At 36.8% G+C, this 27,604-nt stretch overlaps 1 protein-coding gene across 1 annotated transcript; it reads right to left on the bottom strand.

Moving 5' to 3' along the window:
- Nucleotides 1-14,937: 14,937 nt before the first annotated feature.
- FAM81A (family with sequence similarity 81 member A) lies at nucleotides 14,938-27,137 on the bottom strand. The gene is made up of 8 exons (XM_010203988.2): nucleotides 27,091-27,137; nucleotides 25,589-25,862; nucleotides 24,694-24,812; nucleotides 18,577-18,706; nucleotides 17,233-17,339; nucleotides 16,021-16,156; nucleotides 15,470-15,665; nucleotides 14,938-15,077 (listed from the first exon to the last, which is right to left on the bottom strand). Exons 1-8 carry the CDS (start codon nucleotides 27,135-27,137, stop codon nucleotides 14,938-14,940), a joined length of 1,149 nt encoding a protein of 382 aa, XP_010202290.1.
- Between the last annotated feature and the right edge of the window lie 467 nt (nucleotides 27,138-27,604).

The following is a 27,604-nucleotide window of genomic DNA, read 5'->3' as shown; positions in this document are numbered from 1 at the left end:
ATAGCTAATAAATAGAGCTCATGGTCATTTCTGTAATTTCAAAATTGGCTTCTTTCCTGTGAGCAAACACTCACATTAAAATTAAACAACAGTGGCAACACCATTGTGGCATTGTGAGTGAAATATCTCACATGAAATAACTGTAGAGATTTCTTAGCAAATCTACCCTACAGGTGCTTTTCTGTGTCTAAAAAATCGCAGGTTTTCATTGATGTCATGCTTAGCACATTTCCACTTTGATTTCTCCAGAAGAAATTGTTCTTCTCATTTTAGCCTCTGTCAGGTCCTTCTGAGTCATTTTGTAATTCCAGAGCTTGGCATTTGTTTCTCACTGACACAGAATTCATAGCACTACAGTCACTTCGCCATCTTTTAGCATGAGTGTGAACAACAAAAAGCCGGCAAAATTGCTTTTCTTTACCCTGGTTGATTTTAAATAACTACATAATTTAGGGTTCACAGAACATAATTGAAGTTGACAAGAAATCTGCATTTTAGGCCTGCAGCTTTAACAGATCCTCATTTATAAGCATCTGAAGACCAACCTTATTTATCTTGTCCTAAAGCAACTTGCTAGAAATTTTTCTTCACTGAAAAAATTACCATCTGCTGCAATTTAAATAACTAACATGAATTCCACAAAACTGGTTATTTGATCTGTGAAGACCGTGCTAATAAGGCCTTTGACTATAAAGTTAAGTTCTAATCTTTTCAAAGACAAAAGTATCTGAAAAGCGGTTTGTTTTTTTTTTTCCTGGCAATGCTAAATAATGTATCAAAACTGGGAGTGAATTCATTTTGGAGTTACAGTTGATATAAGTCAGTCTTACAAAGCCAAATTTCTATAGATAAGATTTTTTTAAATAAAAGTAGTCAGGATGCACTCTTTTGCTAGAGAATACTGAATTTGGCCCTTTAAAATTCCAGTGGTTAAGTTTTGGTTCATCACAATTTTAATATGGCTGAAGGGGATTCTGTAGCTTCAGTTTTCATTCTGGAACCTTAATTCTGCAAAGCAGAGAAATAATTTTTCTGGTCTCTGCACTTTATCTTGGAATGCATGGATTGCAAATTTACAGCAGTGCATAAACACATATCCCTAATATCCCCTCCCAGCTTCTCCTACAGTCCGTGTGTCATTTATTTTAACTAATCAGTGGTGAAGGTGAAGTTGATCTTTTTCAAGCATGTGGAACAACATACATCATGTTCTGTTTAAAATGAGATCTTGTCCTTTCTCTATAATTGCATCCTTTGTACTGGCACACACACTGATATTAACAGCGGGCTCCAAAGGGGCAAATGGCATGGTGAGTCACTGGAGACAGGAGAGGAATTCATTGCTCTGGGCTCCATAGAATGGCAGCCAGTCACGGCTCAGTGAAAAATGCTATTTGTCTCCAAACAGCTGGTGACAGCTCCTTCAAGGAAAGTGTCGCAAATGGTGGCATTCTGAGAATGGAAACAAAAATGAGTAATTTTTGTTGTCAGAATACAGCAGCATACATTTAGAGGCCATGGATCCTTCAGAGACAGGGAGATTTTCAAAATGGTATTCCTCTCTAGACACAAATTTTCAAAGCAGCTTCCAGATCGTTTCACTGATGGAGAGCCTTAGGCCTCCCAAAGGCAGAACTGAAGCTACTTTAAATACATATTTTGATGGAAAATTACCTACAAATAATTTGAACCACTAGATGTGATCTGCTTTATCGGGATCCCTTAGATAGGGAAATGCAGGCTTAGGTACCGTGTATCCAGCATGCTGAAGAAGACGGGCTGTGGTATTGCTGCGCTGGGGAGTGCAGGCTGGGTTTATCCGCATGGGCAGCACAGCACAGAGCAGGCCGTGTTCTGACTTTCCAAACATGGCAAATGTAAGCAGCAGAATGTGCCTGCTGGCTCCTGGGCTTGCAGAAATGGCCAAGTGTGTGGGAGTAGTGAGTCCCTCTTCCAGCTGGATTTCTTGTGTTATTGTTTGTGACAAAGTGAGTGGGACTTTCCCCTCCTCATTCCTGGTTTTAAACAAGACTAGCCAGTCTACTCATCACATCGGCTGCAAAGACAGTGACTGTCAGTGGGCGTACTAAGCGTCAGTAGCATAAATCATGGAGCAGATGCATGCACACTGGCTGTTGTAAACAAAAGGGAAAAAGCAAGTCTAAAGCCCTATTTATCAGCCCCCAGTACCCAGCACTTGACTGAAATGAAGCCTGGCTGAATGGCTAGTGCCAGAGAGCTGGCCTGATCACCAGAGTGAGGATGGCGTATTCATATGAATGCATGTCTTATAATCAGATACATATTTAAGTAATCTGTACAAAATATAGCCCTCAGTCATGTGTCATTCATCTCAAAACTGAAGAACCTGACATAATAAATGACTGACTAACGGTCCCAGCATAGATATCTAAAGTAACTATTTTATGAGCAAGCTAGGTGTTAGCAATGAAAATAGACACATGCATAGTAAATCTGCCTTTGATTTTAGTGAAGGTTCTCAAAATAAAACTTCCCTGTTTTCCAGTAACAATGGAAGGGTTTTGTTAGTCATAAGTGAACACAAATTGCTTTCAGTGTGTTTTTCTTGAACTAGGTTTAAAAGCCCACACTCAGTTCATCCAGCTGTTATAGACCTTTTTTCCTAAAACTTCATTTTAATATGACAGAAGGGATGAAAAAGAGAATGAGGGCATAAAGCAAAGAGAGGAAGGAACTGCCTGTTTTTTTCAGTAGTTTTAATTAGGTTGGAGAATTTTTCAGGCTTGGATAAGCTTTCAGGTATTTCCTTTGGCATTTGTTTTGCCAGAGGAACTTCAGACCACGGGTTGTTTTAATGACTAATTGTAAGATAAAAGATAGGAATAATATAAAGTAAAAATGTGACCTAAAATTTTTCTACCAATGAGACCAACATACTTAGAATGTCATCTTACATTCAGAGATGATCTTGCTTCACTCAGCTCTAGGAGTTTCTTCTTCTGCATGTCTTGCTAGTGCAGATACAAGGCGGCAAACTCCTTATTTTGCAACTCTATTGGTATTGAATTTGATCCATATTCTACGTTACTAGATCACGAGGAAAAGTACTGCAGTTACCTGAGCCAGGCAAACAAAGCAAAAAATGGGAGATTATGGAAAGCCTTCTGTTTTCATATTTCAAGTTGATTTTTTTATCCAGAGATGTTTGAATACCCAGAGTTCTTTTAATGAAATTAAATTTTAAGAGATTTTTCTGGTTTTGATCTATACATAGAATATCTACCTAACTAAAACAGGGTTTTTAATTGAAGCCATTGCTCCTAATAAGTCCTCTGGGATGCCTAAATAAAAATGTCATCAGTCTCTTTAATGGCTTTAATTCAAGACAATATCTTTTTGTCACAGCCAAAATTGTTATTCTGGATTCCTGCTTAATTAGGAAGATAATGCAATGTGGCAGGTCAGAGGCAACAATGACATTTCTAATGCCAGTCTGCAAGGATAGCTTGTAAGTAGCTCAGGTAGCTTGAATATTTTAAGTAATAATTTAATTTGTCAGCTTGCTGATTCATTGTCTGTGGTACTGATTTTTATAAGCCAAACTTTCATAGGAGAGTGATCAGAAGATAGAATATGTCAATAATAGCAGTTTTCAAAAGGATTGCAGTGATTTGGAGACAATGTCATGCTTTTTAAAGAGCCTCTAATCACTTTGGAGCTTAGGTCTTGTGGGAACCCAATGAATTTGTGTGCTTAAGAGCAGGTTTTCTCAGGAATAAAATAAATAATAAATCAACAGAGTGGTTTTTAATATTTTAGCCCATTGTTTGTTTTAATTTAATATTTAAGGTTTAAGTACTGTGTAACAAACTCATTTAAACTGTTGATTTTGAAAGTTGTGAATGTCAAAGCACAGAAGTACCCAATTAAGTGTGTTACAAGAACAGGATTTCCCCAAATTTCTCTGACAGAATGGAGATCAGCTGAACATGTCTTATGTAAGCCAAGCAGAGGTGCTAACTTCCTGCTGATTGCTTTAGGGTGTTATGAAACTGGGGACTGGTAGCTAACTTGTCAGCATGATCCCGATAGTTCACTGAACAGCAGTTTGGCAGTCATACATTTTTCCTAACTGTTGACCTGGTTTGAAGTAGAGTCACTCTAGAAAATCATTACATTTCTTTAATGGATTCTGAGCTGCTCGAAGTTTTCTGCTGCTTTTTTTGTCCTGCGGTAGCACTTTATTTGATTCATGCATTGCGTTGCCAGATTCAACCCCAAATTCCATTTTCTTTGTATCATTTTTCTAGTTTTTAGGAGAAAGTGGTGAGACTTCATCAAGGAGGAGGAAAAAGAGTTGTTCTGTGAATGTGGAAGTGCCCAGGTGATAAGGAACAGGATGATGATAGAGTTCCCACCTCAGGGAGGCTGACAGACTGGGGTTTAGGGTCATGGACAGGAACAGAGGTACACAACAGCATGCTGTTAGTGGAAGAGTTAAGTGAATTTTGGATGAAATTTTAGGATGAACCCTGCTTTATTAAGAAAGTGAGTAATTGCAGAAGTGCTGGCATGGGTGGTTTTTTTTTTTTTAATAAAGCCTGGGGATTCATAGAGCATCATGATGGTGCTAGCACATGTTTAGGTTAATTATTTAAGAGATGTACTTCTGTAATTCATAATACAGTGAGGATTATTGAGATATTTTCAATGCATCCAATTTCTTCAACAGGAACTGTGAAGACTATGAAGAAAACAGGAGTATCAGTATTGAATTGATGAGGCTGAGACACAAAGCAATTTGCAAGAAAGTGACAGGTAACTTTTGAATTTTTCTCTTTGAACGTCTTGTTAGAGCTACATGATTCTACAGAGTCTTCCTTTAGGAAAATTACATTAAATTCAAACCAAGTAAAATGAAATATGGCAAAATATTCAGCAGAGTTCTGCTTCTGAATCTCCGTCTTAGGCCGGCAAAGCTTAACTGCATCTTTCTACTGTTGCCTTAAGGTATGTAACAACTGCAAGCTTTAATAACCAGGAGCTAACCAAAGGAGCCTAGATTCATACAAAGCTGTGGTACTAACCTGTGAGGTCCAAAGTTTCCTTTGAGTGCCTAGTAAGTACATGTGGAAAACTTGGAGTGGGTTCTGCGAAGAGCAGTATGTGGTTAGAGAGCCATCCAAGGTAAAGTGGTGAAGAGATACTGACCATACATGCAGGCCTTAAATGTGTTTCTCTGCAGGTGTGCTAAAGACATCCTTGTCCTCTGTGTCGGGAGGATCTTACAGAAAAGTATTCAAAATTCATTATTAAAAAAAAAAAAGTATGATCATTTAAATTGATGCTTGTAGTACTGGTGGAATTGAGTCTTAATTACAAGGCATGTGTATGTGTAGGACATAAACCATCACTAGTTAATTATGCCATTGCTAAGGCAGTAATATTTGTTGTGTTGTTTTGAACTGCAGATTTCTGAGGGACTTGTGTAAGGTTTAGGCATCTAGGACAGAAACCTTTCCCTATCTGAGTACATTTGTTATGTAAAAGAATATGTAATTACTGTTGTTTAAAATCATTCTCCTGTGAGCCAGAAGATTTCCTTGTCATAAGTTTTTGTGGCTTGATTTGGTTTTTTTTTTATTAACATAGTTCTATTTTAAAAAGAATTTGAAGTGGATCACTGAATTCTGAGCTTTGAAAATGTTTCACAAATAGCAGCAATGAAACTTGCCTGAAGTGGAAATGAGCAAAAATTTAAATATTAACTATCAGTTCATATTTCACAATGCTTCCCACATACTCATTTCTAAAACACTCAAGCTGCAAGCTTGTATAAATAGCATTTATTTACTGCCATGGTATAATTGAAAGTTTGAGGAAGGTTAACACTTGTAAGCAGGAACCAGTAATGACTGCTACCTATTTGCTGTGTCATAGTTTTGCTGTGTAATCTTGAGTGATTACTTAAAGTAATGGTCTGCCATTTCCTCTAACTTGAATTATAATCCCTCTCTAACAAGGATGTTGTGAAACTGATAATTATTTTATTATACAACAAAATAGTATTGGTGCTTCTAGACATAACTAATGTGCAGCAAGAACATCTGTTTACAAAGGGTCCTTCAGCTTAGTTTCAAATTCCCTATCAGGTTCAGCATTGGGTGAATTAAAGATGATAGATAACCAAACTCTGATAATATATATTAATGTAATTGCCTTGAATGAAGGAAAAAAACACAGAAAGGTCATTACTTGTCTGGAACACTATCTTGCCATCGTTTTATCTTCTATTGGTACCAGATTAGAAGCTCAAATTGATCAGAGCTTGCAAGAACTATATTACTGCATTCCTTATGGTTATTTACACTTTTTTTCCCTCTTGCAAACTCCATTAATGCATACATACTTTTGTTGTTGTTGTTGAACCTCACATAAACATAGTGATTTGACTGGTACTAGATTGTCACAAGAAGCCTTAGCATGAGTACAAACTCGTCTGGGACTATGGGATTACAAGTATAACTGGCTAATAGTGTCACTGAAATCACAGTCACAGCAGGATGTCTAATGCATCCCACATGAGCCCAGGATTTAAAATATGTTTCATGTGAAACCAGGTTCATCATGCATGAAGCTGCAAGTTTGCTTAGATGTAAAATATAAGATATATTCCAGATACCACATATAAATATGTGTAGGTGTTTCAGTATTGTTCTCAGTAAGTTTGTAGATGACACAAAGCTCAGTAAGTGTGTAAATCTGCTCGAGGGTAGAAAGGCTCTTCACAGGGACCTGGAGAGGCTGGATCAATGGGCCAAGTATGAAGCTCAAAAAAGCAAAATGTCGGGTCTTGCACTTGGGCCACAACAACCCCATGCAATGCTACAGGCTTGGAAATCTGTGGCTGGAAAGCTGCCCAGCAGAAAGGGACCTCAGGATGTTAATCAACAGCGGCTGAACGTGAGTCAGCAGTGTGCCCAGGTGGTTAAGAAGGCCAATGGCATCCTGGCTTGTGTTAGCATTAGTGTGGCCAGCAGGACCAGGGAAGTGATTGTCCTCCTGTACTCAGCACTTGTGAGGCCACACCTCAAGTGCTGTGTTTGGTGTTGCGCCTCTCACTACAAGGATGCTGAAGTACTGGAACATGTCCAGAGATGGACAATGAACCTGGTGAAGAGTCTAGAGAACAAGTCTGATGAGGAGCAGCTGAGGGATCTGGGGATGTTTAGCCTAGAGAAGAGGAGGCTGAGAGGAGACATGGTCACTCGATATACATGAAAGGAGGTTGTAGTGAGGTGGGGGTCAATCTCCTCAGTAATGAATGACAGGACAAGAGGAAATGGGCTCAAATTGCACCAGGGGAGGTTTAGATTGGAGATGAGGAAGAACTTTTTCACCAAGGGGGTTGTTAAGCATTGGAAAGGGCTACTCAGGGAGGTAGTGGAGTCACCACCCCTAGAGATATTTAAAAGACCCACAGGTGAGGTGCTGAGGGATATGGTTGAGTTTAGTGATGGACTTGGCAGAGTGAGGTTAGAGGTTGCGCTTGATGATCTTAACGGTCTTTTTCAATAACATTTATTCCATTATTCTACCCACTTCATGCTTCAGCAAGAGTATAAATAACAGTTGAGCTTGTTTATCATTTGCAATTAATCATGCCATATGGCCTTGGCTGGGAAGATCCTAAGAGCCAGACCCTCTGCTACTGTTCCAACAGGCCTTTCCTCATTTCTCTGACTGCTCATGAAGCAAAAGGCTCTTAAATGGGCATTCTACTTATTTCTTCTTCTTACCCTTCTAAATCATGAGCGAAATATCCTCTTAGTGAAAATCTTACTGTTTTGTTTTAATATCATAATATCCTATTGTCGTTGCCAGATTTGAGCACAGATGATTACCTTGCAGTAGTATAGATGACTACATTCCTGCCTCTGTTTAAACCTTGTCTAGAATCCTGAGTTGTTCCCCTGTAAGCTTGATGAGGACTTGTCAGGGCCAATGACATGCAAGAAGAGCTTCAAAGTCATCATGAAATGTGTGAGGTGCTTTGGTCTCTGCTTAGGCTTAGATCTTTCTTGTGCATTGGACAACTACCATCTTATTTATGGAGCTTCTTCTGCTTAATTATGGTTTATTGAGAACTGGACTATAATAGTGCAGATGAAGGAGGGCTTTTTTTTTCCTTGATATAGTGTTTACCCTGTGGAGTTCCTGCCCATCTGTGTGCACACAGGGGTCAAGTAACCTCAGTCTATCCCCGGGAGCCCGCAGAGAGACTTGACACTTAGCTGAGTCTTGTTTTTTCCCTGGTTAATGGATTTGTCTTAACTGCTGTCCACAAGGTGTGATCTTTTTTGCTTACTGAAATAATTTCTATTACATTCCTAAGTGCTTCCTACTGGCTGAAATCCATTCCAGAGTTGTCAGTTCTTGCAGACATGCGTCCTGCCTGCCTGCCTCTACTTGACAAGAGTAGTGATATCAGGTGGCAATAGCACTTCAGTGACAGAGCAATACTCAATTCCTTCCTTGCTTTTTCTTCATGATCTTTTAAATTTAGAATGTTGTGGAAGTTACTACAGTCAGGGCAGCATAAAGACTGTAAATTATTGATTTACCACTCAGTAGCTTACTGAAGTAAAGGGCACAAAGCTAGAGATAATGGGACAAAACTAGCTTCAAACCAATTGGGAGATCCAGTATCCCACCAATGTGCTCTATCTCATAGTCTCAGTATTACCTGGATTTTCCTTATCTCTTCTCACTGTCGATAATGGAGATAGATCACTACAGATAAACTGTGATAATATTACACTCTTCATTTTTATCGTCTCATTAGTCTGTGATAACTGGAAACCCAAAATGTTAAGTAATGGTTGAGATTTTACTGTTAAAGTAGCAAGATAGCAGGAGACCATACTAAAGGCCAGCAATGCCTTTTGGATTGCAGCATAAAACATTATACATGCAAAGAGGTAAGCAAGCAGTTTACTGTACACTGAGCTGCCACATTCATTTTAGGGAGACTAATCTCAAAAAGCAAAGCATATGTGGAATTAGGTCACAGCACTTCATATAATCAAACTTGTGTAAGATACAAAGTGATCAATCCCCATAAGATCTTTGTAAAGTAAATAAGGTTTATTACTTGTAGTAAACAGGTTAGCATTTATCTTTTCAAAGCGTGACAGTAGCATAAAATGTGTTTTAACTTCTACTGTTTTCAGTTATTTGCATTATAAAAGCTCAATTTTGAGTTGTTATACCTTCCTAGAATTTCATGGTTTATATCATATAAGATACTTGCAATGTACTGAAATTACAATTCTCAAAGCTAGTGAAGAAGAGCATGGCACAACATGGAAATTCAGTGTTATATATTGAAACATATATAGATTCTAATGTGCAATTATTGAACCCTTTTAAATATTCTTAATGGAGATAGTACAATAAAAAGGCCGCCTTGCAGTCCTGATATCATCAGCACAAGAATGAGACAGTAAAATCTGTAATATCTGTCTCCATTTATGACGTTGAAGTCTGCTTCAACTGCAGTTGCACATAATGGAAGCCTGTTTACTGCAATGGCATTTGAAAATTAGCAGAAACTGAAGTCAGGTTTAATAAGAGTTAGTTTGGAGAATGTGCAGCAGTGCATTGTGCATGTTATTTTAATTCCTGTCACTCTATAAGCAAATGTCCTTTCTCCTCTCTCACCAGCAATTCCTACTCATCCTCTCATACAATTCAGGCTTTTTGTATTATGAGCATTACTACTTCAGGTTTTTTTCTGATTTGGTGTACATCTCTGGTGATCTGCTGAGCTCAGAACATTTTTTCACTGATCTATGCCAGTAGAAGTTGTTTCTCTCCCATGTATTTTGCAATGTTTGAGGCTATTCCATTGTATTATCTATCAAAAGAATCCTTGCATGGATAGAGAGCAGACTTTTGTGCTGGGCTTAGAGCTTTTTCTGGTAGTAACTGTTCAGATTATCCTGTGATCTTTCAGCCAAAGTCAGTCTTGGAGGGAGAGACACTGCTTAGAGAGGAACCTCTTCTACATGTGAGGAGCAGCTCCTGGGACGATCAATACAAAATACGTGTTGCTCTGAGCTTTGCTTGATTTGAGGTCTTATGCTTTAGCAGAACTTCACCTGATTGTTTTCTGGGTTTTAGAGTTAGTTTTCTTTTATGCTTCGTGTTGACCAAAGTTCTGCTGACAGAAAAGACACCAAAGAGATTTGATCCTCACTCAGCATTTCTTGCACAATAATGGAGCACCGCAGTCACCCTCAGATAATTTTGCCTAACTAAACTTCTGCCTTTATTGAGATTTTACAGAGTGGGATTTTTTTTCCTTTTGTCAAAATGTATAATATTGTTGAATACTTCCAGAGCCATCTCAGTGTTATTGCAGCATTTATGGATCATACAGAGACATTAAGCATCTTCCTTTACTTGCCAAGAGTAACAGTGACACCCTGTGGCTAGTTCAATAGAAGGCTTGCACTGGATTGCCATTACTGTTCATGCAAGTTCGCCTCTGAATTTCTTACACCGTGGGCAGTATGGCAGGAGGAATCCCTCTTTTACACATAGGGGGGCTTCGTTGATTTGTCACGTATCTCATCAGACGTTTCTGTTATTGGCACGCGTGTCTACTTTAATCTTAAGATATAGTGAACACTCTCTGTCCCTGATGGCTAAATACTTCCCAAGGTAGAGCAGGAAATGTAGAAACTGAGAAAAGATTACATTTCGCTTTAACTTGATGTTACAGTAGCATGTTGTTCATATCTTTCACAATGAGGAAAATGTCCACTGAAGCATATTGGTATGTAATAACAAAATATCCACAATATCTAAGTGTACTACATGAACAACTAGATGTTGATTTTGGGGTCATCCTTTTAACTTCTTGCTTGCATCATTGCTTTGGTAATGAGTCTAACATAATTGCTCTGTAACTACTGACACAATTCTGTTTATGGTGAAGTCGTTCATTGCACAGTTCTATAGTTCTACTGCGTTATGATGTGCCAATGTAAAAGGCATATATCCCAGCTAAATTTTTTTTAAATGAGTTTATCCTTTGACAGTTGCTACATCATTCAGGCAATATAGCTGACTGAATACTGTGGTCTGCACACAGCAAGTGGTTTAAGCTTCAATCGTGCTAAACAGCTGACAAAGAAAGATTTTAAATCTTCATAAGAGTAAGTGGTCTCCTTTCAGGTTGTTTTGTTTGTTGATGGTTTTGGGGGTTTGGTTGTTTTTTTAGAGATAGGAAAGAGAAAAAGTTTAATAAATACTTGGCAAAGATCCCTGTGAAACTTATCTGAATCTTCTGTAAAACACAAAATACTTTTTAAAAATAATGGACATGCAGGGGAAAATGTATGAAGTTAGCTTTTGTGTCCTCTGTGCTTGGAATTTAAGCCCATTATGTCTTGTTCTGTCAATAATCCATTTTGGTGAGATGTCTGCAGTTCGGCATGGTGTTCTTTAAGCATTGGAATAAGCTGCTTTAGTCAACAGTTCATTCTTGATAGATTTTTTTTTTTTTAAGCAGGTTCAACAAATATCTATGAAAAATATTTTAAGTAGAGTTGGCCCTATCTTGAAGTGGAGAAATGGCTTCTTAAGTCTTCTCCCAGTACTTTCTTCCATGAGTTTATGTCAGTGTAGTTTGTGTGTTAAATAGTATTTTGCACATATTTGGTATTATGTTTTCCCGAATACACCATCTCATTCTGTTTGTTTGGGTGTCATCTGAAAAAACCTGCCTCTTCTCACTATCTTTTTCTGTCTACCAGCTCTGACATACCTGTATTTGGTGCTGTACAGATAGTGACTCACAGCCTGAGTACTTATGTTGAACAAAGAAAGAACATTGCTTCCACCATCCAAAGCCCTCTGTATCCCTGAAGGATTGGCACACGGGAATGCCACTGGAGACAAGCATGGAAAGAAAAACTAAAGGAGCGGCTCCACTTTCAAACACAACTATTTCCTTCAATTTGGTTTTACAGGATCTCTGATGGTCAGTTTTCAGGATCAGTTTCTGCTTTGCAAAGTCAAGCTTTCCTAGATCATAGTGTCTGTAATACTGTCCTCCAGGGTTCATAGTTATTCCCTGAGGGCATGCTGTTTCTAAGGCAAGGATTTTGCCTTACAACTTCAGGATGATTCAAACACAGAGAGACTCCAGTATTCCTTTGAAGAACTCAGCTGTTACTTAACAGATATGAACACTCCCTGGCAGACTATGGAGATGAGACACCGTTGATCTGTTTTGTGCACCAAAGGTTAAAAAAAAATAACTGAAGGGCAAACAAAACAAAATAATTAATTTTTCTAATTGCTCAAGCAGAGTAAAATGCAGCAGGCAAGTAGAGAGCATGAATTGTGACAAATCAACTGATGTGCTCATCTTTGTGGGTTCTGTGTTTCATATCAAATAAGTTATTGGTAACGTTCAGCTCTTTCTAAAACCTTCAGATTTGTTCTATGCCTCAGCAGGTAGCTACTTTTCCTTGCCTTTGCCAATGCAGCTACTGTTCCACTGCTCTGCTCTTCTATCTTAATCTTTTTCTCTGTTACTTCTCCACGTTTTTCAGTCTTTCCTTCTGGCTTTTCCTGTATGTATGTACAAGTCCTCATAACCCATGCTTTCCTCCATAATGACACTCTATATAGTTTGAAGACACTGCTGGACAGCAGCTCATATTTCAGTATTGTTTTATTCAGGCTTCTAGTTATTTGCTTTAGCTGACGTTTAGGACAAGAATGTTTTTAAAACAACAAAAGTAAAATTGGATGTGGTTTTGTGTGTTATTTTATATCTGGATGAATCACGCAAGATTTTTACAAGAGAAACATTTTATTAAAGTCCTATATAAATTGTTTCTCTGGTTCCTTGTACATTCCTCATATCATTCCAGATTCTCTCAGGTACAGATTCCCAATTACAGAAGAAAAAAATTGTTAGGTTTTTGTTCTGTCTCTTTTTGTTTCTTTCTTTGTTCTTTTCTTTTTTATAAAACACCAGTGATAGCTTGTCTACTGAACATGGCTAAATATTTAAGAATAAATAAGAGTACAGACATGAAGAAATAATGATTTGTTTTTAAGACAATTCTTAAATATCTGCAAGCATTTCATTGTTTCCCTTTAGCAAAGTGAGCTTTCCCCTTAGCTGCCATTATAAATATATTTCACATTACATGGATGATACGAAACAGGAATAACAGGCAGTTTTATTATCAGGGAGCATTGTAAGCCAGAGTTGCAAAAAAATCATGTATCTTTGATTTATTAAATTACTTTCAACTATATAGCAGGTGAATATAAACTTCGATGGTAAACCTGTAAAGATGTATGCATTTTTCTTTCTTTTTTTTTTTAACACACTACACTGTCCTCCTAAAGTGAATAAAATTAAGATTTTGGATCAATTTGTTTGGTTTTGTGGTTTGTTTGGTTAGGGTTTTTTTTTTTTTAATATAGTAACTCAGTGAGCCAAATCTTCTTTCAAAGAAGTGATCAGAAGTTGCCCACTGACAGTTTTTTCCAGATAGGAATATACTGGCTGAAAGAAAGGTCCATTGAAGACAGTGCAGGGACATCCTATTAATTTATTGATGTTAACAAACACATGTGTAAATTTAAAAGTATTTTTGTATATGAAATACTGTTAATAGTATAAATTAATAGGATACTGGATTAAGTATTTTATTCTTCATGAGTGCTTCATTCTGCATGGTTTACAAACACAAGGAGCAATACCAAGCTATGAATGAAGATATAAAATCAACATATTCTTTTTTCCTTTCTAGAATAATATACCTGATTTTTGTGCTGATTTTTGTTATGTAATCCATTCTGGGAATGGAAATAAGCACTACTAATATTTGAAAATACTGTGAATGCAATTAGTAATTTTAATCTACTAAGTTATTAAAGTCTATGTAAATTTGAAGAATCAGTTTTTTTACTTCAAGAAAAATGTCTAAGCAAATTGCAAACTGCATTTTATTTTACATTACCTTCTCCATACTGTATTAGATTTTCACTTTCTTTTCTGTTTCCAAACCTTTCAAAGTTTTTACCAATATAATGAAGCAAGTCACAGGAATACATGCCCAGTTATAAAATATTCTATGTACATCTTTGACCTTGTCTCAACTGCACTTGGTTATTAATTTTAAAAGGTCACAACACTTAAGACCACATGAGTTAAATTTCATATGGTATTAATGAATCATTTTAGTCTACAACTACATAATGTAACACTACTTTGTTTACACACACGCACAGAGGATAATTGCAAAACTAAATGAAGATTTTCTGATGGCATCTAGGTTTTGAAAATTTGTCTGTTTACCAATTCCGTCTCCCTGGGAAGTCAATAGTAGAGAAAGTAACTGTAAAAGTATCTATTGACTTCAATTAAATAATTTGTATCAAGGTGGATAACCTTGCCAAACACATTAAACAAGTGATATCAATTTGTTGTGTTGGGGTTTTTTGTTTTTATTTCTTTTCTTTAAGAAAAAGGGTGTGGAGGGGAGATGATTTGTACAAATATGTATATGTAAAAGCATATACCACCCTGATCAAGCCTGCAAAACTAGGGAGCACTGGAGTGCCGTTAGGAAATTTAAGTGCCAGCTTCACCAGTGCGTTACTCCAGTTTTACATGGTGCTTAATCTCCTGAGAGCAACTGGAGTAGTGCAGTGGCAAATCAGCACCTCAGCCCTAAAAGCTCATTCTCGATTGACCTATGATGAGCCTGCATTCACCACTTTGAGTAAGCATATGGACCTGTGCAACAGCAGCATGTCATTTGGAACATGCATTTAATTTGGATTACAGACTGGAACAAGACTATAGTCTGCCTATTTAGTCAGGTAAACATTAATCTCTCAGGCAAAATCTTGCAGTCATGGTCCAGGGTCCCCCCATGTTGGAACCTCCTGCTTCATTTGGTGGATCTGCTTCTGTAGTTCATCTTTGTCCAGCTTCATTTTTGCTTCTAAAACTTGCCGTAGAGACCCAATGCTCTCATAGATAGCTGCAAATCCTAATTGCAGGTGAGAATTAAATTAGTGCAAAAGCAAAAGTGTCACATAATTGCTGTCAGAATCAGCTTCCTACCGTAACACTCTAATTTATACTAGGAAGACAGCAAAAGTTCTGTAGAAAAACAGGGCGGTAATTGTATGCAGACAGCAAAAATACCCCCAATTGCAGCCAAACTATCACTATGTATGCTCGAGGGAGAGCACTTCTAAGCTAATAAGGTGTTTCCTTGTGTGAATTTTGTGCTTAAACACAAATGTTTCTAATACCCAGGGTACAGCCAATATATCTGGCCCAAAAGTATTTAAAGTACTTCAGTACTTTAGGTATCAAAGGTATGGGTCAATCATAGTTACTACAATTCAGAATAAAGAACTTAAACTATGGTCCTACCAGCATTAACTTCAGCTTTCATTTCTTTTATATCTTCATTTATCTCATTTTGAAGTTTGCCAATGCGAATGTTTATCTTCTCTTCAGCCTGTTTTGCTTCATGTGCTTCCATGGTTATCTTCTGTATTTCTTCTATTTTGTCAATTTTCTCTGCCATTTGGTTGAATTTCACTTCTATAGCTCTTTCACTCATTTCCTGGAGCCAGGAAAAAGAATTTTAATTACTTATATGAAATGATAGTGGTCTTTCCCAAATATGCAATAGATAGTGATTGTCTTTTATGTGAAATTCAGAAGTATAAGGAATTATAATGGTTTTTTTTTAATAATATAGTTTAAACTGACTTGATTACTGCAGGCTAAAATATTGATATGTTTAGAAGTGATCAGATCTACTTGAAGACTCCCAAGCTATGTCCATATATACTGTTATACTTGACATCAGTGAAGAGTTACACAAATATTGAGGAGGTCTGAAAATCTTACTCAAATAAATAATATCTCAATTACATCATCTTAATACCATTTTTGTATACTTCCTGAACACTTACAGTGCTTTCCTTAAAAGTCAATGAGAGTTGGTCAATTTTTTGCACAAGCTCCTTTTCAATCCTTTCATGTTCCTGTTCCAACCAGCTACGTGCAGACAAAATCTGGCTGCTGAGTTCCTCAATAGCATTTTTTAATCTAAGAGCACATTAGAAATTAGCAGATATGAAAGAGCATGTTTTTTATGATGAACATGTTCATGAAAAAAAAACCAATTTAACACATTCTTGACTCTATATTAAGGTGAATCTTTGAATTTTAAGGTTACTAAACTGGATAAGTTAACTTTCTTTTAGAAGATAAAGATGAAAGTGCAAAAAAATGCAGTTACTTACATGAAACATACCACATTTTGAGGCATAGCAGATGCAAATGCTTTGCAGCATTGAAAACAGAATATGGTCATCCGTTATAATCTTCGTGTCCATGGTCTTAAATCTGAACAAAGATTTGGTAGCCATTTATTCTAGTGGCAATGCTGTTTCTCGTAGCCCCGCTTACGTTGCTTATACCCACCTCAAGTTTACACCAGCCAATTGTGACAGTGAAAATATTTCTTTAGGCAGTTTGTTTCCAGTGAACATTTTAAATGTATCTATTCTTTCATCTGGTTTGTAAATAGTTTTACTGAAGTAGGATTGCATGAGGGTGGCAATAACCAGTAAGGATGTGCATGGATTAAGCCAGACTGCCACTGAGTGAAATGCCTGAAGCAGAGTTAATAACTAAATTGACTATATCACTATATAATGTCTAGTAGTATCACAGTATTTTATCCTTTGTAATTTAGGTATTTGAGTTACTGATTCACACTTGAAGCCATTTTAAAGCAATAACACACTGTGAATACTGTTTTTGTCTTCCTGGTTGTTCAAGTTTAACTTTCTGCTCTGCTGCCTCTCGTATTCATTGCTTCATACCGTTCTTGCAAATAGGTACCAGGCCACTCTTATGAAAACCCTTAGTCGTGTTCATTTAATACAAGTTCTGCCTGAATACTTAATCAGGAACTTAATGAGCTTTTCGAAATTGCCTAACCACATTAGAGGCGAGTCTTGCGTGACAGATTAATGTGCTTTTCTAATATCTGTTGAGCACACATACATATTTTAAAAGGCTCATGCTTTTGTAGACCCGAAGATTACAACAAACTTCGAACCCTGAGGCCCTGTCTTCTAAGGCCGTGGCAACAGAAAGGTTTCCTGGGCTCTCACTTCATATCCAGGAGGTGGAGCTGTTGGTTGCTCTCCTTGTAGGCAATCTTCAGCTTTGCTTCTTGTTGCATTATCGATTGCTCTACTCTGCTCAGAAGATGAGAAATCTGAAATAAAATTCAGAATTTACTCTTGTTCTACAACGTTTCATAACAGTCTGATTTGGGACGTTTTAATAATAGTAGAGGACATGCTAATGAAAGGATGTTTTTGCAAACATTTAAAAAATTACTGACCTTGCACATTTGATTGTGAGAAATATTCTATTTCACAAGATGCAAGTATCAACTGTGAAAACTCTTTTAACCATAATTTTTTAACCATAAATAATTTTAACTATCTTGCCTTGAAAGTGTCTGCCAGCCCCACCACCCCTTGACACAGATGGATTGAGATGATCCTCACATCTCCATGTTGCCACATTAACAGTGTAAACAAAGGGCAAACCACTCTACCAATGCCAAATGATATGCTCTATCATTACATGTATAATGGCTACTGCAGTCATAAAAATGCTGGATTTAACTGAGAGTAAGTCATTACTAACAAAATACTTCTCACTAAAACAATAATCCCATTTTTACAAAACATAGTGCTCTGTTTTACAAGATTCATGACGAATATGCTCCTAGCATGCTGACATGCTGATATCCTATACTGAGACTTCTCAGAAAGGTAAAGTGGATTTTAATTATTTACCTACCACAAAATGAAGATGTAAAATATTTTTGTTGACCGAGAAAATGGGGAAGCCTTGAGATGGAGATATGAAGAGTCATTTTCCTTAATGTCCTAAGTCTCTTCTTCTGTCTAGTGCTCACTTCCATTCTCATACCCAATGGAAGAGCAACCTGACAGACAGATTAATGGATTCACAGAACCCAAAACCAGTTTTGTTTTGCAGACTTTAAAAACTTGTGTTCAAGTACATGTAAAATCATCCTGGGAAGGCCAAAATGTACAGGCAGAGACACTGATGTTTTGCATTGTTGTGGTAGGCTTGTAGAGCACCCATGTTATGTTCATTCTCCAACCTCAAGAAGCCATTCAGGCCAATAATCACTGACTTTTGTTTGTTTCTAGGGTTCTTTCAGGTGCCTTTAAATACTAGCACCTTTTTCACAACATGCAAATGTCAGCAGACTAAGGTCCTTTTTTTCAATTGGACCAGAACAGTAATGCAATTATGTACCGATACTCAATTTACTAAGGACTGTGAGCAGATATACCTCTACACTTGTAAATCTATGACCTCCCAAGATAATAATTAACAGTAATGGAATCTGTGTGAATTAAACTGTAACTCTTACCCATACATGGATCACTTTGCTCTAAATACCATACCTGTATTTCTGCCTCTTTGATTTTAGATTCTAAGATCAGCTTGGAGGTGTGTTGGTCTTTACTTAAGCTCTGAAGTCTTTCATACGTAATTTTATGCTCTGCAGACAGCCTGGCTAACCCAGCATCACACCTGTTTGAATAAATAAATACCAAAGCATCAACTGAATAGAATATAAGGTCCAGGCATTTTAAAATTTCCATTTTAGACTGGGCATTTTTGTGACATTGATGGCTATTGATATCTTATGAGACTGCAAGAGCAGTGATATATCTCATAGTATCCAGCAAATTGCTCCCAAGTGAGACTACAAGTCAAATAGTCTGGCATATACATTCCTATCTTCTTGGCACTGACTTAGTATGTGTAGACTACATTGTTGTCAGTCAAGGAAATCACACTAGAAATGCAAAGATGCAGAATTTCAGTACTGCTAGTTTCTGTCATGCTCCAAAAGACACCTGTTAAGGTGTATATGACTTCACCTACATAATTAGAAGCCTAAATAATTGAGGACTCTTTTTTTCCTCATTGTAGATGTGTTCTTCTGAGTTTCATGTTCTTATTTTTATTTGTGAAATAATAGCATACAGTTAATATGTGTAGTAAAAAATGTGGGGCAAATTTCACAGTTATTAGTCTTTATTTAGGTAAAACTGTCATTGAAAGCAATGGCAATATTGTCTCAAAAGACTATGAAGTGTAGTTCTGGTACATTATTATTATTGTTTCCTTTCTTCGTGTTGGAACATTTATTGATGCTGTAACATTTTCAGGATAAATGTGCTATGGAATGTGTGCATTTTCTACCATATTTCAAAAATACTTTGATCCTACTGCAGATTTCATCTTCAGTAATACAATAAGGATATTAACTGAGATGTATAAATATAAATACTTTAATTTCAGGAGTAAGACCTCTGTGCAGTATGAGTCGTGTATTTTTTTGCTAAAGGAAATCTGTAATTGGTAGTGTTGCCAAATGTGGTCTATGAAACTGATGGAAAACAGCAGCTACAATTTGAGGGAGAAAAAGGCAGTAAAATGGAAGTTTAGGCATGTTAAGTTCTTACCTAAACCAATGACATTTTAACCTCTTTTTAGTCACATTTCCATTCAAGGGCTTCCATTTCAACATGCATTTTCATCACCTCAGTTACAGTAAGTGCCATTATCATTAAACATGAAGGGAAAGTAACAGCTAAAATGACAAACAAAGCATCTGCTTAGTATTACAGTATAATTTCATTATTAAAATAACTGGTAATGCAAAATACCAGACAAATTATAAAACTCGAGGAAATCAATTTGTCGTTTAGCATTTCAGCATCGTGAGACCAATTGGTAATATCTGTATGAAGACCAGCTAAGGTTTATATAGCAGTGAACCATACTTATACATCTTACAATCAGACAGTCTCTTTAGAAAGGTGACAGAAGACAAATCTCTCCCTGTTGTTAGGATTAGAGAGAATTGGAGAAATGAAATAATCTTGTAACTAGTCACTAAAAGCCTAGGGGGTTAGCAAAATGGTTAGTTTTGTTTCTCTGAGGCATGAAAGAAAATATGAAAGTCAACATCTTGGAAGCTACTGTAGGAAATGTAAACAGCAGGCATCTGTAATTGCTTTTAAGGTGAATTAGCATTTTGCATTTAATCACAGTGCAGCTCTCTTCTATGTGGAACTCAATTACATGATCAGAGGGGTCATATAGTTGCATGGTAACCGAAACATTAAAATTCTGACTATGTTAATTTAGTGTCAGCCTGGTACTTATTAATCAGATTATTCCATTTTTCTACAGGGATACTGTAATTGGCACCCTTTTAAACAAAGCTGGAATAAAGTTTAAATTCCATTGTCTGTAGTTAAGGAGTATTTAGTCTGCTATGGTTTTTTATTTAAAGAAGAAAAAAACCACAATATTTCATATACTGAAGGGCTCAAAGAGAAGTCCCTTTGCTATATATATTGTACACACAAACACCTGAGTAGTTTTGACCTGGAAGAAAACATTAGTGTGCTGCAGACAGAAAATGAGATTCTGATTATTAGTTCTGTGAGTGTTCATCTTGACTTAAAAACTTACAACAATTAAATAACTTTAGTCCATTCTCCCACTAGCTTTCAAATGGTGGGGAGGAGAGGATAATAAGATGAACATATGGAAAACCACAGGCTTTATAACACTTTTGAATCAAGATTCTACTGCATGATGGGTCAGAAGAAAATCATCAATCTATACAACAAGGCACATTATAAGCTGAATTTTTTCTCTGTTAAAGAGGAAAAAACTCAGCACGTTACAATCCCCATTGAATTCCCCATACCTCTGGAAGTTCTGTCTCGATGCCGCTGTATAGATTCAGGTTAGAACGACAATCGAATTCTTCTTAAAAATAGAACTAAGTGTTTCCAAACACTGGAAACATTTCTGGGCATTTTAATTACACTGTTGCTATAAATGAAGCCAGTGGGCTATAGATATAAAGAGAGAAGATGAAAAGAACTTTTGGATTTTAGTCATCTTAAAAGAACAAGGAATGAGAACTAGATTAAGATTTCTAGGAAGAATGCTTGCTTAAAAATGTAAGAGCTATATATAAAACCATTTCGTGCAAAGAAATGCTTAATAGTTCCCTATCTTCATGTCTGAAGTGCTGAAGCTGGGCACATAAACCACCCAGTGTGGTTTTTCATGTGAAGTTACACACATGCACTGCTGAAATTCGGGCCAAAGATGCACTAGAATGTGTTCAGTTTTCTACTGTTTTATTTTGGAGGACATTTTCTGAAAGTTCTGATTGCCAAGCAGTGTACTGACTTGGCATTAGTAAATAAAGAATAAATTGAGAGACTTCATAGTGCCAAGTATTATTTTCAGAATACAGTATAATTTTTAAAAACAGTAATGTTTAACGTAAACAGTGAAATTATCAAACTACTGCTTCCAAGTCTTAGTAAGCAAAAGCAGTAGTAATTTTTCTGGCACACTGAGGAGCATTTTTGTTGTCTTTGGTCTCTAAGATATCAAAATACAATGGTTGCTCTACTCAGTATCACCAGGGACTAGATAGAGCTGAGAACTACGTTCATGACTCAGTAACAGTATGCTATGTAAATACACCATAATGGTACATACAGAATGTTAATGTTCTTGTTTTATTGTAACAGGAGGTTTCAATTAAAATACTGGTGTTTCATTGTAAAACAAGTAGTTTAAGAGTAAGTAGTGAAAAACAAGGTGATACGTCCAGGGATGCCACTGCGCAAGAGCAGCAGAGCTGGTAGATTCTGAATAGCCTGGCTCAGGGAGTGCAGAGCCATCCTCGTTGTGTGCATCTCCCTACACAGCAAGTAGCCAAAGTGCAGCAGATTTATTGTACTTATGAAGTTCTTAAATGCAGTGCATCCCAGATGCATCAGACTCATTTTCTGTGCAGTGTAGGAAAACCTGCCTACATGTAATGAGTCCAGAGTGTCTGAAATGAATCAGATGTATAATGTATATTTTAAAAAATCATCTCTATATGCAAAACAGGCCCAATTTGAACAAGCATAGTTGACATTTCTGTGGTCGTTTCAGCTATTGGGAAGCTTCTAGAGACAGCTACAGCTACGGTTCTGACTAGGCTGCTGTATATAAACTTTCCAGACAAATGATTATAGCCCCCAGTTATTCTGTAAATAAATTATAAGGCACTACTCAGGAGTTTTATGATCTAATATCACTAGAAATAAAATTGGTCAATCTTTGTTATATAGAATTGCCAACATCAGGGACGGGAGGCTGGAGTAATGGATCTATCAGCATCTATCTCATTTTCTGCTGAATGTATCACTGAGTTCAATAGAGGTAATATTTTTCTTAAAGTAAATAATACTGCTGATTCTTAGGAAGATGTACCGCATCATTCGTGGTGAATGCTGCTGTGATGATGTACAAATTCATCAATAAATTATGTTTAATGAGAAATGGCCCTGTAACCTGTATTCAGTCTTCTGCTAGGGATTTTAGTTGATTCTGTGATGCAGGTGAGGTCAACTGTGAAATCTGTCCAATTCTCACTCTTCCATAGCTGGGGGTAGAATGATTTTGGAGCTATGCTTCAGAACTGCCTGTTCCTGTAGGTATCCCTCTTCTCATCATTAAAAGCAGCAACCCTCAAGAAATAATGAGACAGTTGTTTGGTGATGTATTGACATGTTACAGAACAGTTGGTGTTAGGAAATAAACACCACTCTCTCCAATATTGGAAGCTGAATAGGATGTTTAGTATGCATGAAAGTACTGGAACTGAAATTTGGCCAGAATCCTGCGACTGACACTAAAATTATTACAGGACCAAAAGGCTCAGACTTGTGAAATTTACTATCATGTGACATATATAAACTGCTTTACACTGATTGTCCACCTGCCACTTCTAGCCTGGAGCAAACACGATGCACTTGGGAGTCAAATTAGCCTACAGTCACTACAGACTGAGCCATACACAGTACTCTGACTAGGGCTGAGAGCTGACGCACAGTAAGTTTGGAACCCACAGTAACCTGATCATATTTCTAAGCTTTCATTTTTTGATCTCATCTGAAAGGTAGCAGGACTAGATGTAAATGAAAAATTATGTTAGGTGAGTTCAACTTATTTTATATGAGGAACATTGACTGTTTATCCCGGGGAAAGCTTCTGTGAAGGTCTCTATAGTGTCAACAGCGTAACAATCTGCCATTTTAACCATAATCTCCAGATACTACTATAATCATTATTCACAGGAAAAACAATTTTCAAAGTAGAACACGTCTGTAAATAAAGTCAAATAGCTTTGTCCCATAGGACACCGGTTTAACTTGATTTCTGATAAAAGGAAACTTATTTTTTCCCTCATTTGGTGAAAAAAATTTATGTGGAGAACAAAATGCTGAATAGAAGGTAACAATTAAACAAATATAAACTGATTTTCTTATGGTAATGAATACAAATATCCCAATGTTCATTGAACAGATTGGTATAATCTCATACAAATAGTAAATAGATTGCAACACAGACATAGTAGGAGAGTGTTGCCCCAAGTAAATAAAGGAAGAAATCCTGGCACAGACTGTTGCTAGTCCATCTCCTGTTCCTTACAAGAACTGGGGACAAGCAAGGGCCCATTGTGAAGCTCACATTGGCATATGTTTATCCTCGAGTTCTGTTCTTGAAAGCAGAGGCAGTATATTCTGCTTCACAAGGTGTCAGTAACTGTCTTGCTCCAAATAGGGACTTCTCAAGATGTAGTATGTGCTCAAAGAAGACTTCTTTATATAAAGAAGTAGGAAGAGCTAAGCAAGTAAATTTGACAGGGATTTCTCAGTGAGATAGATATAGATGTTTGTGTGTGTATATATCTATCCCTCACTATTTTTTTCAATTTTTCTAATTTGACAAAATAAACTTGTCTAGTTTATAAAAGAACAAATGCATAACTTAAAAAGAGTATGTCAAACCTCTCTAAAGTATACTTTACCAAATAGGCTATGACAGCAAGTGGAAACTACTAACAATCAATTTATGATAAAACTTTAGTTCAAGGAAAAGTCCCTCACTGATTACTTTTTGTAGGCTGTTGAAGGTCATCACTAAATCACTAAATTTAAAGTCTGGAAAAGAAAAATTATCTGTACAATCTAGACAATAGGTCAAATTCCACCAAAGTTGTTTAACAAAGCTACTTTAGGCCAGATTAGGTCTTTTTTCTATATGCAAAAGCATGCAACAATTCTGTTCTTTACAAGTGCAGGTTATTCCATGTTGCCTTTATAATTGTGCTAATTGTTTAAAAGATAGACCAGTCCAAGTGTAGCACTTTTTAATGCTGAACCAAATCCAGATTCCTAAGGAATTTGAAGTAATTTATGATAAACTAAATTTAGGAATTTCAGGAATGAAGGGTGACATTGATTAATGTGGAATACTGAAACGCAAAGGATTATTATGCATTTCCTTAAAAACACCGAGCAAAACTATTCTAGGAACTTTGCCAAAGTTTAATTCAACCCATTATCATTAACATTCATATTTCAAGATTAAAACAATGTTATCTAGTCCCCAAAATATACTTTTGTGTTGACTTTTACCTTGCAACTCTTCCCCGAAGATCTCCTAAACCAGAAAGCTGGCGCATTTCCAGACTCTTCAGGGTAGAATTTGTTCCGTAGCTGAGATTGTCTCTCACACGGATCTGTTCCTGCAGCATCTACAAAGCATTCAGATGCAAATATAAACTCAGTGTGTCACATTTAATGTACACTTAAAATGTTGTTCATTATTTTTCCATATATCAGTAATATGAGATACCATTTTATTATTGCTTTATTAAAAGCTTTTTTTTTGTATTGTACTAAACCAGGGACCTTTTAGGTGATTTATTATTTCTTATTCTTAGTGTCTAGTCTGCAAATAAATACCGTAATATGTATAAAGTGTAACTTGACAATGGAATGGAGACTTCAATATTTTTATCCTTTCTTTTTCCTCACCACACCCCTGTTGCTCATTGCAGCCGAGGTCAGACATGAAGTCACGTATCTGCAGATGATTAGGTCATAAAAATGAGTAGTTGGGTTGGGCTACTTGGTGTCATCAGTAAGTCAGAAGTGAAAGTAGGCATGTTACAGAGCTATGGCATTTCCTAGTGTTTATACAGCAAAGCCTTTGGACTGAGGCTGAGCTGGGTATTAGTGTTGCATTAATTCACTTTTTCAAGGTTTTTCCAGGGCAGCTTTGAAAGCAAGCGTACTAGTACCACAAAGGTTTCTGTGTTTATATGCTAATATCCTGCGCTATTTTCATAGCCACTGAAAGAATTATGTAATTTGCAAACAGTTTTTCAAGTTATAAAAACAATTTATAAGCTTACAGGATCTTCAGACCTTGTCTGACCTTTACTTATCCTGTGGTAAACTTCCTGATTAAATTAGAAGGAATAAGTAGCTGAGATGGCATTAGTCCTGTGAAAAATTCTTCACATACCTCAATGTCCCGATTAAGCTGCCTCACTATGGCCGTTATGTTTCGGATGTGTTCTTCCAAGAGTTGCCTAGCCAACCGGTCTCCCCCCCCTTTGTTCTGCATTCTGTGCAGAGTGGAAACAATGTCCTCCTTAATGCGAAAAGCGTGTTCCACGAGAGCGGCTGTTGTTTTCTCATGGCTTAGGATTCTGTCTTCCAGCTGATCCACCAGGCTTGCGGATGCCAGCGGGACCGCTGTCAGTGCCTGGCTGTGCAGCGCTATGTTTCGCACCCGTCTAGTGAAGAAGAATATTTCGATGTTGCTAAGTTCTCACACAAAAGTCTACCATGCCTTTCCACTGGAGACAGTGTGATACTAAGTAGTGCCAAAATACTCGCAGAGAGAGGGCCCACTGCTACAAATAAGTGGGTGCTAAGTTGACTACTGCATGTATCTTGTACAAAGGCAGGTCAGGGTCTTTTTCCTGCTCTTTTTAAGGTAGCTTACAAAAGCACAGGGCCTTAAGAAAAGGACATTAGCATTATAAAAGTAGTTACATTCCAGAACTATAATTTGAGCGTGAATGCAAATTCAAACCCCCTTTTTTGAGTTTCAAAAGTTTTCAGGTGTAATCAAAGCAGGAATTCTAGAAGCTAGATGCTACACAATAAATGGAAACAGACTGAGATTAAAGAGGAGTAGCTTGTGTCTATTCCTTTTTTCAGTCTGTATAGCTATCCTGTAATACAATAAAGAAGCTTGTTCCCCCATGAACTGGCAGGAGCATGTGTAGGTGTAGAAACTGATGAGAGACCAAAATTATAACAAGCTTCTCCCAGTCTCAGAAGTCAAATTTTCCCCAAGAATAACTTAGTTTTGGGTACCTTGAGTAATTGTGTAGATTTTTCAAGATTTCAAGAAAGCCCTGCACTGCATAGATTCCATGGAAAGCAATACAGCTCATTGGTGCTCCAAGTAAAAAACCAAACCATTAGGCTGTTAATATATGCAACCTTTTCCTGCAACTACGTTCTCTAAAGAATAAAGATAACTTGCAGAAGTGGAAGTGAAAGATTCAACCCCACTTTGAAAGAGGAGTTCGTATTCTTAGAACTGTTATTTACTGTGTATTCTCCATGTTGATTCCTGTTAATGAGCCAAATCAAGAGTTTACTTTCACCATGAGGATATTGATAGAAATGTATCAGGACTCCAGAACAGATCACTTCTAGCTCTGAGTTTTCAAACTTATTTCAAGCTATTAGAAGCCTAAGTAAAGTATAGTATTCTTGGACTTTTGCTCAGTTAAAGGTTAAGCTATTTATTTTCTTTGGGAAAGGGTTAAGTAAAAGCTAAATAAGAAATTGTGATTTGGGCCAAGATTTGGATGAGTCTACAGGATTTCTCTTTGCTTTGCATATTAATGTCAAAGTTCCAAGTCACAGCATTACTGTATTCAGAGAATTGAGAGACACATAATACTCTGCAAATGAAGACTTTATTTTTTATATTCCAAACTGTACCTTTCAGAAGGGGCAAGAGTTGGGAAGATTGGGCTTCGCTGGGCCATTTTTCTGCTCAATAATTTAGGTCTGTTGAAAAAGTACACATTGCATTATTTAATAGTTTATATCTGACACTGAAATGACTTCATGCTTTTTTTTTAAGTGAACCTTTAAGTAAAGTTTATGCTGACAACTCTGATCTTGGGGTTCAAATATTGCTTACAGAATAAATGCAAATAAAAATCTATACAAAAGAACCAAAGAATGAAAAATGAAAATGAAAAAAAAAAAAGCTAAAAAGCTTTTTACAGCAAAAACAATACTCTTGAAAAAAGCAAAGTTGGCAGCCTTGAAAGGGAAATCTGCTATTGACCCACAGAACTGGTTTGGCAGGACAGAGGCAAACAAACTTCTTGTCCTTAATCTGTCTACTGGTCTCAGGCATCATCAAACAATGAATAAAAAAGTAAGATCTACAGTTTTATCATAAAGCTTAAGAAAGTATTGGCTAGAGAAGTAAATAAAAATATTT

Source organism: Colius striatus, chromosome 7 (assembly GCF_028858725.1).
Source record: "Colius striatus isolate bColStr4 chromosome 7, bColStr4.1.hap1, whole genome shotgun sequence".
In the NCBI taxonomy this organism is placed as follows: domain Eukaryota; kingdom Metazoa; phylum Chordata; class Aves; order Coliiformes; family Coliidae; genus Colius; species Colius striatus.
Note: the sequence above shows the minus strand (reverse complement) of the source record. Positions and strands in the feature narration are given on the sequence as shown.

What these genes read in the sequence shown, in the direction of transcription:
- FAM81A (XM_010203988.2), bottom strand. Translation starts at nt 27,137, where the DNA reads ATGGCCCAGCGAAGCCCAATCTTCCCAACTCTTGCCCCTTCTGAAAG. An exon ending in AGCTTAATCGGGACATTGAG is followed by an intron (nt 24,813 to 25,588) that starts GTATGTGAAGAA and finishes AATGCTTTGTAG; the next exon opens with ATGCTGCAGGAACAGATCCG. An exon ending in GAAAGCTGAAGTTAATGCTG is followed by an intron (nt 15,078 to 15,469) that starts GTAGGACCATAG and finishes ACCTGCAATTAG; the next exon opens with GATTTGCAGCTATCTATGAG.